General features: G+C 41.7%; 1 protein-coding gene across 1 annotated transcript in view; it reads right to left on the reverse strand.

The window, feature by feature from the left end:
* DDRGK1 (DDRGK domain containing 1) overlaps positions 1-13,084 on the reverse strand; it is a 180,770-nt gene that overhangs the window by 24,058 nt on the left and 143,628 nt on the right. Inside the window, exon 7 of the mRNA XM_069632243.1 lies at positions 6,657-6,713. Coding sequence (XP_069488344.1) covers positions 6,657-6,713 — 57 coding nt within the window. The remainder of the gene's footprint in view (positions 1-6,656; positions 6,714-13,084) is intronic.

Here is a 13,084-nt window from a genome sequence, read left to right on the forward strand (position 1 = left end):
TACGGAACTGATAAAAATATGGGATTTATAGGGTATTAAAATGAAAATTTCGCTCACAGTTTAAACTAATCTGGAATCTGTGCAATTTTCTGAGACTGAACCATGACATTTTTAATATTGCAGCTATTGTGATTATGCTGGGAACATGAAGAATTACAGGAGTATGCTCAGAGGGTATGTCCATGCATGTGTAAAAAGATTGTACAGATCCGAAAATGTGTAACCAACCAAAAGCGCAAAAAACTGTCATTTATGAACCAAAACTCGTAGGAAGATAAGATTTGGACAGAAACGTACCTTAGGTAATCTGTGATGTGTATATGCATTATCAACAAGTTTGTGATATTGGAAATATTTTTTTATGAAAAATAAGATATACTGTACAGAGACAAAGGGGATGATTTCTCCCTAAGCCATAAACATGACACATCATGAAACATCATGACACTCTGTTCCTTCTCAAATCAGGGGACAGGAAATTCTCTGACCTATCAGATCCTTAGAGGGTTGGGCATAGACAATCTGCCTCCCCAACCACTTTGGAAAATGGATAAATAGGGACTGTTGAGGACTGTTGAGAACCAGGAAAAGACACACATTCACTTCACTCATCAACTGGTCCACTGACAAAGCACCCTGAAGGAAGATCCAAACTCCAGAACCCAGAATCCAGACTCCAGAACTCTGAAGCAGAAAGGCCCAATCCAAAAAGCTGAACCCTTCTCAGGTGGCCTTTAAAATCTTTTTCAACCTGATTTTAACCCCTAATCTTCCACAGGGCCTAACCTAAACCATTCAACAGCCTGGCAGAGCTATTTGCTGTTTCTGGCCAAGAACCCTTGCTAGAACCTAAGATCCAGTGCAGTCCAGCAGCGCTGTAACCCAGAACCCGTCAGATCCAGTCCAAGAGGCCGTGCGGACCAGAGTGCCTTGCTGGGAGCAGAACCAAGCGCCTGAGACCTGTCCGGTGGTGAGCGAAGTCCAGTCCAAACCCTTGACCAGATCTTTGACAGGCCCATTCCATTCCAAAGCCATAGTAGTGAGTATTTAGTATAGAACTGTCCATAGTCATCTCTTAGTTTAAAGTAATCCTATTCAATCACTTGCAATCTATCCAGAACTGCATTATAGAATCTTGTTTCCATCCTGAATCCTTCTCATTATACAGTCTGTGATAATTGTAGTGATAATCATCTGTGCGCTGATATTTTTCTGAAGAAAGTCAAGTGTCCTGGCGCACAAAAGTCAGAGCGGAAGGCGCCCTGTTCTGGTGGCTGTCGCGTTGGGTATCTTGCACTTTCATAGCCCCTTAGTATAAGTCCATCTTGGTTCCTAATCTTTAAATTTGACTCTTTTGAGAAAAATCTACCTTCACTAAAACCTCTGTAACTTTTGAACCGTATGTCCTAGAAACAAAATTTAAATATTATATTGAAGCTGACATCCTCAGCTTTCAAACGGGTTTTTGCATAATAACGTTTCTCGCAGGAAGAAAAGTTGCTGCGAATTTGCATTTGCCTCAATTTCACTCCATGTAAAAACAGCTATTTCTTGCATTCAACTTCTGAATTTCGTTTTCCATCTGCTAATCTTTCACTTTTTCTGAACCCTAGTTAGCGAATTAAAATCATTTTTAGCATTTTTCCATCACTTCATATTACATTCAAAAGCAATCAACCTGTTTTAAAATCATTACTGTTCTCTCTAACCTTGCTGGGGGAATTGGGTTTGAACTGCATTGTTGATTGTTATTCCAGAAACCTGTGTGCCCTCATTCCATATCTCCATATTGCATATTAGGGGGGATTGAGTCATATCAGGGGGAAAGAGGGATTGCATTGTTTTGATTGAATTCATATCAAGTTTCATATCTGTGCTGCATTAATTTCATATCATTGCATTTCCTTGAACCCATACAAAGTATTCTCTGCTACATTATCTTCCTATTCCTACTCCCAATTGATTAAAGAGATTGTTGATATTGTAATATTACCCGTGGCTGATCATTGTTCAAAATCATAAGTGTGATATTCAGATATTATTCATATTCATAAAAGTGTAATCTATATATCGTTCAAGTCTTCAAATAAATCTTAGTGAGGCCGGGAGGATTCAAAGAGAGGGGTGTTATATAAGGGTACATCATCCAGAATTAAAATAACTTTTGACATACAAATATATAAATAAGGGTTTCCACTGGGCATCCCATACTAGGCATTGACTTAGTTGGAGTGCTGGATTGAAACCGCTTGCACTTTCGTGCCACACAGAGAGTGGAGCTTGGCCAGCTCTCCACACCCCGACTGGACTGGCGAATAAACAGATTTGTGCCCAACAATGGTCAGAGACGAGAAAGCCCTTAGTTTCTTTGCAATGATATCTGCAGGACCTTCCAGCCATTCTATGGGATGAACACTGCTTTGTTTTGAGAGGAGATGGACATAGGTGACAGACAGTGTTTTTAGTTTGTCCAAATGGTTTTACTTAAATAATATAGGGATTTGGATAAATGCCTCTCTAGCCCTAACACTATGGGGGGATTCCCTGCCTCAACAAAACCAAGGCATACATTAGTTTTCAAAAATTGATTGGCAGAGTTTGCTAATGAAAATGTTTTTGATTAGCAAACACACCCATTTGATTAGCAATTTTGTACTAATATTGTTAATGTCACTGGATGTTATTTGTACCCATAACATGAAATGAGCAACAATACAGCAGTTTTGCTTACAGCTGAAATAAGACATGCAAATTCTACAATCTTCAGATAGACCTGCATGGCGGGTAACTGAGTTTACCCATTCAACCTAAGAGAAATGCACTCAACCCATAGCAACGGAGGACTACAAATGTATAATGTGATTTCTGTAAAATGATGCATGTCAGTACAAACCCACTTTATGTTTGGTACACCGCTGCCACCCAGAGTCCAGCCATGCACAGTGAAACTTTTATTTGACATTTTCTGCAAAGTAGATGTTAAATACAAGTTTCAAATATCTTGTGTAAATGCTCCTCGCCCTTCGTAAAATCTACTTGACTGAGGAGGCGAAACTACTTTGCGAGCCAATCATGAGTGTCTGTAAAATGTAAAAAGGTAGCTGCATGAATGGACACAAAAAATAGATTTGATTAAAGAAAGGCCCAGCTGTCTCCTGCAGGTGGTAATATATATTACAATCATAAAGCAAAGCGAGCTCTAGAGGCTAACTACAGTGATTGGTATTGCAGTAGATCTGTAGATCTACAGATTGGATGGATCTATTGATCACTACTTTGCGCAAGCATTTAGTTTGCTTTGTGTATTATGTAGGAGGAAAGAAAGAGACTAAGCAGAGTGGATTGCGTAACAGGCAGAGAACTGGCTAAACTATGTGGAATATTGTAGTTAGTGGTTATCCATTTTCACGGACCCTGGATTAAAGCAACAGGTTACAGAACTAGGTTTGCCATCAAAAGCATTTGATCATGTGATAATGTACCTTTTCAAAACTTCACTAGTCAACCTGATGCATCTTCCCCAACAAAATGAAATATAGTTGACACTATGAAATTCAGATACACTAACTTACACTTTACTGTAACGCATGGATCGTTGCAAGGTTTTACAGTCTCAATACTGTAATTATGTATTATTTAACAACTTACATTTTAGGAATGGAATTGCATGACTGTATTTTTAAAAGATATAAAGTTGACACATACTCGTCTTTGCCAGATATGATATAAAAAAGATTAATAAAAAAACCATCCCAATTGCTTCTGGTTTGCAATAATTTGGAAAAAAAATCTTGCACTCCTACACATGCATTTGGCACTTAAGACTGGATGGAGGATAAGATTACTAGTGTACCTTCCCTCCATTAGAACTTGAAGTGAACAGAGAAAAGAGAGTGAAGCGAGCACCAACAGCAAGAGAGGAATGCAGGGTGAGCTGTGCTTTCATTGAAGAGGGCAACTTAAATAGCTAACTTTGCTACACAAATGTTCATTTGATTAGCAACACTACAGAACTGCATAGCAAATTGCTATGCAACACTGTTTATTTTATGCCTTGAAAACTAACTAATGAAACAATCGTTGTCAGGATGTCAAAATAATGTGTTCTCCGTCCTGTGTCCAAAAACCTAATCTGACCCTCACACTCTGAATACCACAAAACATACTACAAGGTAAAAAATAAAGTGTCTCTTCGCCAGTCTCCTGTAGATTAGCCTTTGATGATTCACAAACAAAGTTCCAAAAACAAACTCTTACTCCATTCTTTATCCTAGATGTGCATCAACAAATAACTGAGCCAAAATAAAACAGTTCCTGCAGCAAACACTCTTTTCCACCATTAAAATACTATATTAATCCAAAGGCGTGGCTGCCCTTTCCTTTGGAGTCATTTTCTATTGGGCTTTAGTTTAAGTCCCAGCCTTGATTTACTCTCCTCCCAATGATTGTGTGTCTTTTTGTTTTAGCCCGGAATACTTGGTTTCTTAACCTAAGTGTTTCTTCAGCTGTGTCTCCCAGAACAACTGGGATGAGGAAGAGTAGGATAAACTTCCACCATGATGGCCTGTCAGTCTTTCGATAACCATCCACTCGGTATACTCGCCTGCCAAGTATAATTTGTTCTCTCAATTGACTGGGACAAGGAAGCACAGCGCTTATGTTCTATTTTTCTCACAAGGTATAGCTGTATAGATTTGCCTGTTTATTTATGCTACTCTGATAAAGGTGGTTAATTACTCTCCTGCCCACCTTACCACTTGGTTCTCAATATTAATGCTTTAAGTCCCTTTATATTTACTAGATTCTCTTTCTTTATTTGTGGTGCTGTGCCACTGCCATATTTTGGTCCCCAGAGCCCCCTTTCCATGACACATACTTTTCTTGGCTGATCTAGCCTCTCCGGTCTACTCTCCAAGGGTTTTTTGGGACTCCGGATTGTCTGGAGCTCCATTGTGCTATCCTGTATCCATGCTGACCTTCGTGAAGCAGCTTGCATTGGTGAATTCCTTATAGGCCTTCTTGTTGGTCCTTGGCCTGGCTGCTGTTTCGGTCCGCTCACTCCACCGTTCTCCAACTAGCACTTCCCTGTTCCCTTCATTATGGTGACAGCATACTCGTGTTGTAAAACCTTTCTCGGTCTGCTTATATTGGTTTCTTTCAGCAGTCCATATTGAGCTGTGCCATTCCTTACGCCTGTGTTGGCACCACTCCACAAACATTCTGTGGCAAACCACTTTCTGGCACGCTCCTTGTACTTTCTCCTTTCCGAAAGGCTGCCTAACAGTTGGACACATAACGTGCTGTTTGCAACCATTTCTTTCTTTCTTTTTTCTTCGGTTTCTCTGTTGCTGCAGTATTTCTTACTCCGGCTACTACTTTGACTAGTACTATGACTCCTGTTGTCTAGTCCTTTCTCCCTTTTCAATCTTCTACCCCTTTACAGTATGAGAGCAACTAGACGACAGATGATGGTTTTCCCGTTTGTGTTTTCCCTCCCCCACACAGGGCCTCCTCATCTCAGTTAGTCTTTCACTGCTCTGCATACCATCCTCCTTACTCTTCCTCGTCACGGTGGAGTCCCTATTGATAACGGGCTCCATTTAATTTGGGTAAGAACAGAAACAAACTATGGGATCTTCATAATGATACCCTATTTTCTCCAAGACTCAAAAATGTGTCTGGGCAAGAAGAGGGACGGAATTGTGAGATTCATCACAGTTCATATGCCTGGAAAGTCTCTGTAACAGAACAATGAATTGGTGCCATGCCTTTCACCAGGTACAGACATCAACACTCCCTTATTATCCTGAGCAGCACCATCTCTTTTACTCTAGAAGCCAATGATCAACCAGTAGCCCAGCACTACTAATAATGCAATCATGGCATCTTCTTTCTGGACAATGTAGCGCTGTGGCCACTAACGTGAATATGCTAGATTCTTTGGGGGTGGGTGTCTCCTTCCTTGAGACGTGCCACCGGCCACAAAACACTTGTGTTTAATTTCTATTTCAAGCTCTCAAAAGCCTTTTTTGGGTTGTATATCTCTTTTCTTTTTCAGTCATCGCCACTTTTCTAATTTGGATGAGAAGATTCAGATGCCTAATGTAGAACACCAATGCAGCTTTATTGTACAGTCATTATAGAGAATCCAGTTACTCTTAAAGTTACAGTTGGTACACAGGTCGACACGCACCTGTCATTCCCTCATTCCAGCCCAGGCCCAACCAACATTCCCAGAACACTAACAAACATTCAAGAGTCTCCTAAACCCCTGTCACTCACTCTGCAAGCACACGACTAGCATCTGCAGATGACCAGCATGGCCAGATAACACAAGATCCCATCTACAAATGATGTGCAAACCCAAACACAATATATTTTTAATAAGGATTTCAATTTTAGATGACTTTCATGAGAGAAACCAACATGGCCGACTGATAAGGACAAAGGCAAAAGCGTCAGTAAAAGCATGAAAATAAAACGGAAAGAGATAATAATGTGTCATAGAGATGGCATTAGGGTGAAAAGTAAGTGCCCAAATATTGAGCATAGTAACAGAAACATGGTGGAAAGAAAAAACAATTAATAGAATAGCAAAATATTCTAGAACCAAAACTCATTGCTTATACGGTGAAGTCTTGGTATAAAATGCTTACCTGTGCCCTTAGGCCAAAATGGGAGCCCAAGTCCTCCAAGAGAACCACTTTTGTGCTCTACGAAAATGGAAACATAATGAGATTAATACATTTATTTATTTATTTCATTTGTATAGCACGCATGCAACCCGAAAGCATTGAGGCACTGTTACCGGTAAATGTTCTGACAATGGTTTCATCAACAATACAATAGGGTAGCACAGGTACAGGTTATCATGTTGAAATAGAATAGTATAGCAAGAATACAATAGTCGCAAGATCTGGCTTTGTGGCAAGGTACATAGCGGGGTCAGAAGGATCAGGTGCCAGGGTGTTTTGAGTTAGGAGAAGAGCTAGGTTTTGAACGCTTTGTAGAACAGCAAGTAGGACTTTACAGCCCTTAGAGGGGGGTTGGGAGGGAGCAGGCGGGGGGCGGGAGTTCCAATGTTTAGCTGCTAGGTAAGAGTAATTTGAGCTTCCGGCTTAAGATCAGGCAGTCAGTGTAGGGAGTCATTGTGGGTCTTGAGGAGTAGCCTTTGGCAACACTTTGAGAGAGGCATGGTGGGCTATGTTGGAGAGGCATTTTTGGGCGATGGATAAAGTTTTGAATGTGATGCATTCCTCCTTGCTTTGCTTCTAAAGATATTGTACAGAGTAGGTGATACACGTTGTGGGACACCACAGGTGATGGGATGGGGGAGGCTGCAGCAGTATAGGAGAAGATTCACTTTGTTCTGTTTGATAAAAAGGACGAGATCCAAGTGGTGGCTTTTGTAGAGAAATGGGCTGAAGTGTGAAGGTGATGGTATAGTATTTGGTGATCCATCAGATCAAAGGCAGCTGAGAGATCAAGCAATAGGAGGAGGGCAAGTTTGCCTGCGTCTTTAGATTCGTTGAGTTGATTTCTCATGTCAAGTAGGGCTGTTTCGGTCCCATGGCCTGGTCTGAAGCCAGATTGACGCAAGCATAGGAGGTTATTGGATTCCTGATGGTGTTGGATCTGCAGATAGGCTGCTCTGTCCAATATTTTAAATAGGAATGGTATTGACCTTTAAGATATGGTAGAACGCCATATGTCACGCCAGGAATGGCTAGTTATGTACGAAAGTCCTGCAAAGCTGTATTTCTGTAGGCCTGCATGTTGTACGTAAAGCGCACAAAATAGCAGAGAAGGAGAATGTAAATCATTAGTTGAATGAACGGTTAAGAGTGCTACTATTTCCACTCGATACATGAGTTTATCAGAGTCAAACAATTGTTTGAGACTAGCAGTGTCAACTACTTGTTATAATTTCCTTTTCAAATTAAACTTCTTTAAAATGGGGTATACTGTCCATCCCTCTACCTCACATCCCTCCCGATTTTCTCCTTCTCCCATCTTCCCCACACTTTCCTCTCTATCCAACCTTTCACCACTGAACTTCTACCAATCGTTTGCTTTGGCAATCCATCCTTCACTCGAATTGCCCCCTTCAACCACACATTGTAAGCAACATGCACCTGTCCCCTGCATTCACCTCTCTGCCTCATTTAGTCTTCCTTTTTCAACTCTTTCCAGCATTTTACAAAACTACCACACTAATACCTCTCCTAAGGAAATCAAGTGCTGATCCCTACCACCTGAAAATCCTTGAGAAGGTCATTTTCAACTGCAAAATCAACTGTCTTGAAGTGCACTCACTTAACACCCTCCAATCTAGATTCTTGTCCCAACATTCCATTGGGGCTGCTCTCATCCACATCAACAGTTCTCTTAGCCCTGCCCACCACTCTAACCTTTCCTCCATTCTAATCCTTCTAGACCTGTCCATTGTATATAACACTGGATCGGCTCACCTTCCTTCAAACTTTTCCCCTCCGTAGCTCCAAAGCCAATGTACTCAACTGGGTGTCCTCTATCACTGACGGATCCTTTTCTATCTCATATGACTCCAGAACCTCCTTCACAACAACCGATAAGTGGGCCTTCATCAAAGATCAGTCTTAATCCTGCTTCTCTTCACTCTATAACACCTTCGCCCTCTGCAAACTCAATTTATCCTTTGGCTTTACCCATCACCTCTTTGCTGATACCCTGATCCTATCCTCCCCCTCTCTGATTTACCCCTGCAATTCCAGAACACATAACCAACTGCCAAAGCACCATCCACCACTGGATGGCTTGACACAGCCTCATGCTGAACTGTTCAAAGACTAAAGTCCTTTTCCGCTCTGCCACCAATGGCAGCCCTCTCCCCCCTGTTTGCCATGCCTTCACCCATAGATTGCAGCCTTGGGGTTTCTTTTGAACAGCGGTCTTAAACTCTTTCAGCCACTGCAGCCAGACTCAACATCATAGACAACCGAATAATCTGTTGTGACGAATCCAAGGAGTTCGACCCTTCTCCCCAAGGGGGAGCAATCCTCTTTGGAACTACGGAGGTGAACCTGCTATGCAACAGACTCCCTAGCTGACAAGGCAAGAGGAATCTCAATGGAGGTGACCTCCTTGGGGGCACCTTTACCTGACTGGTCTGCTTTCTCCTGTTCCAGGGAGGACTATTAGGAAGCTAACACAGTGGCGAAGGGAGAGTCAACCCGCCCGAGGGTGAGAAACCTGTGTGAGCAAACAATGGAATGAAAGCCTCCCTTCAGCAAGGAACCTGGAGGCAGGGCCATGTGCCGAAGGTGGTGGGCAGAGAGAATCCCACGCCTGCAGTACATTGCCAATCTCAAATCGGCAAGGAGACCAAGAGATGCAAATCCACCACTCAAAGGGTGCAGGCTCCCGTTGCAGATGCACAGTGGCGTCCAGCCACTCGGAGGTTCGGTCGAGCAACTGTGGGGAAAAACTCACACACAAGACTTGACCGTGAGGATGATGGAACCGCGGACCGGAGACATAAAAGGAAGCTGCTTCCCCATTTGTGCCACAAAGGTATGTGGGTATGGAGGTGTGTGGCTGAGGCGTGAAGCGGCAAGAAGGTGGCGAGGTGTCTAAGAAACCCTGGAGAGACATCCCCTGGGAACACCCGACAAAGTAGTGAACTGCAACTGAGAGTTACAGGGAAGGACTGAATATCCCAAGAGGGGTGAATCTAGAGAACACCGAAGGAAGGGGCAACGCAAACCAGCAAGGCATAAAGCCCTGATGGCTGAACAACCAAAAAGGGGTTGAGCTGGAAATGACCCTGAAGAGAGGTAAACTGCACCAAAGAACCAGTAGGCCTGGAGGGTTAAATAACCCTAAAGTCGAAAAAACAGAGAATACTGAACGGAAAGGTGAAACAAACTTGTGAATTCTAAAGACTAGAAGGCTGGGTAAACCCTGAGGAGATAAACCAGATATTATCCTACAGAGTAGTGAACCACAGGAAAGATTCATAAGGCCTGGAGGACCGAGAATCCCACAGGGGGCTCGATTAGAGAATATCATACAAGTGGTGGAGGGCCATACAGTTTTTAGCGAGTTGAAGAATTTGAGAACTTCAAACAATACATTTTCATAGAGGGATCAGAAGTTTGTGAAGGATACGAACGGCGCGTTTTTTGGACACACTGGATTTTTCAAGAACTTTTTCAGATCATTGAACTATCGGGCAGGAAGAGTAAACGACAGATCAGTTTTGGGACGGAGGACTGCATATGGACAAGCACTATTTATTATTTTCTTTTTAGCATAGGGAACAACCTCATCACCACAGTTGGTAGGCATAGAAGAGGAATTTCTATTTTTCTTCAATACGATTCCATGTTAGAACATGTCCTCTGGTCTGTCTCCTATCTCTGGATTGCCATACCTGACGCATCCCGCAACTAAAACATTTAGATCTACTCTTGTTCTCAGAAGACTGGTCTTCTGCCCAAGCAGCCTACCCATCTACTCTAAAGCTCCCTTCAACAAGGCCCTCTGTGACATGAACCCATTCCTGGATGCTCCTCCACCACTACCTACCATGGCTTTCCATGCAAGAATCACTCTATCTTTAATTCCTGCTACTTGTTTATATATCCATCAATGGTCTTTCCCTCCACTACCTCAGTGACTGCATCTCAATGTACTGTTCTTCTCAAACTCTTCATTCCTCGTCTCTTCACATCCTATTGGTCTCCCACACTCACTCATCCTCATGCCTCCACCTGCTTTCGCTCCTTTAGCCTACTTGCCCCACTCCACGGGAATGCCATCCCTCAATCAGCAACGCCACATGTGCAGTGGAACTTGGCTCATACTCTATCTTCTTTTGATGCATTTAGCCCCCTAACCCCTTCACCCTCCTATCCTAACTAACCTCCAAATCTGCCTCTCCTGCAATATGGGTTCAGAACCACTCTCTGTAATGTATAACTGATCAAATTCTAACCGCAAGCTGTCACTGTTAAAAAATATGATTATGTCCTTCGGGGTCCCTGACCCTGGAATGCATTTTCAAAATCTTAGCGTTTTACCACCCAGTATATGTCATTCAATCCAACAACACTCTTATGTAAAAAGGAGATCACCCTAGGACTGCCTCAGCCTTCTGTTGTTGCCTATTTTGTAAGTCGTTTTTTTGTAATGACACCCAGATCGTCAATAAACACAAAATACAAAAAAGCAAGTACAAATAAATATTGAAAATCTGCAGCTAGAGATACAAAAAAGCCTTTGCAACTTTTTTATGAAATGCACAGGTTGTATTATTTTGAGCAGTTTTAGAAAAGGTTTTAATTGCGTTCATTTATATAGTGTTTCTTTATCTGAGCAGAACGGTACAATTACAAAAAGTCTATGAAAAAATACCAACAACAAAAATATGAAAATATAACTGTAAATAGAAACCAAACAGTCTCCATGAGTAATGCGATATCTAACTCTTGACCTTATGTTCACAATTTGGGCATTGCAAAATGTAAGACAGCAGATCACTCATTGCCCAATTCAATGGGGCATCGCTCATCAACCTTTAAAGAATGAAAGGCTAAGTCAGTCTTGCCCCTATTGAAATCTGTGACCTGGAGCAAGGGATTCAGTCCACTGATCTATACCTTCACAGGCATTAATTTTTTGTTTAAGGACATTAATGCAACATTCCTTGTTAAGTAGAACCTTTTAACTTTAGAACCGCTGAATGACATTTCGGCAAGAATATTGGTGTCTGAAAATCCCATAAAAGAACACAATTAAATAGTTCTCAAGTAAAGTAGTAATAGTAGATTTGCAAAAAGTGAAGTGAACTGTAAACCAGGTAGCCTGATCACTCTCACAAACCAAGTCAAATGAGTTCATAAAGAAACAACGTTGAACCCTGGATGGATGTTCTATTTCACTGTGATGGTCACCCAACGGCCCGTTGCGACGACAGAGGCAGCCAAACTGGAGAACTCAACACTATGGACCAAAGCTAATTAAAAAGGACCAGTCCATGGAATTCAGTTCTCAGAGCTGGGAACTGCTAATAGTCAGGGATTCTTTGGCACAAGCAAAGTTGATGTAAAGCATGACAACATGACGCACAACCTTTAACGTAAATGGGGAAAAAACTGTTAGATCCATGTGTTAATCATAAAATAAAGTACAGTTTGCACCAAACCTTACTTTTTCGCTTCTGGAAGATTTAGCTGTCATCTAACAAGAAGGAAACTCACTAACACTTATTGACTGAGGTCACCATCACTGTGCAGTCATACAGAGCATACTCTCGTTCCAATAACAATCTTCTAAAAGGAACTTAATTGTTGTGGACCAAGAATGAATCAAGTTGAACTGGTCCTACCACTTAAAAAGATTATTCTCATGGTAGACATTCTTCAAAACACTGCTGGTCCTGAAGAAGGCTCGGCAACCATCCATTGGCCGTTTGAACTGAAACTACAGTTTATAATAACTGTTAAACTCAGAATAGGGATTAAGTTAAATGATCATTTGGAAGTCTCTGACCCACCTTTGAATTTTGTGAAATATGAGGCATGTTACGTGTTGCTTATGGCGCACTCATTTATTGTGTACATATTGTTTATAACAGTTTATGTAATATTACTGGGGCATTGTTTGTGTTCAAATGTGTTTACTTTCCTACATCTGGTTTATCTGGTTACTCCAGCAGCCTAAGAACATTTACCTGGTTGCTCAGGTGATGGCTCCAGAATCCAAGTTCCAAGCTTGGGGATAAAGCGCTCTGCCCATTGACTGAGAAGGCAGCATCTGGAGCCATTGTGGAGGAGGGCTTCATAACTTATATCTCAATAAAACTATGAGCAGACTTACTTGGCATTTTCATTCCTGAGGTGGGATATTTCAATGTAACATGCTCAAGTGTTTAATTCCGTATTTTTGTTCCTTGAATGCCAGATGACTGTCTGAATTTGTTTTTTTCTTGTGCTTCTTAAACGTTTTGTCATGTTTTGATGCTCTCTACACTTCGTCTTTTGTTGTCATGGCCGAGGTTTTTGGTTCGGTTTCAGATGCAGTAAGATTTTTTTTGTTGCAA

The sequence above is a fragment of the Ambystoma mexicanum genome, chromosome 6q (genome assembly GCF_040938575.1).
Source record: "Ambystoma mexicanum isolate Mex_15411 chromosome 6q, UKY_AmexF1_1, whole genome shotgun sequence".
Lineage (NCBI taxonomy): Eukaryota > Metazoa > Chordata > Amphibia > Caudata > Ambystomatidae > Ambystoma > Ambystoma mexicanum.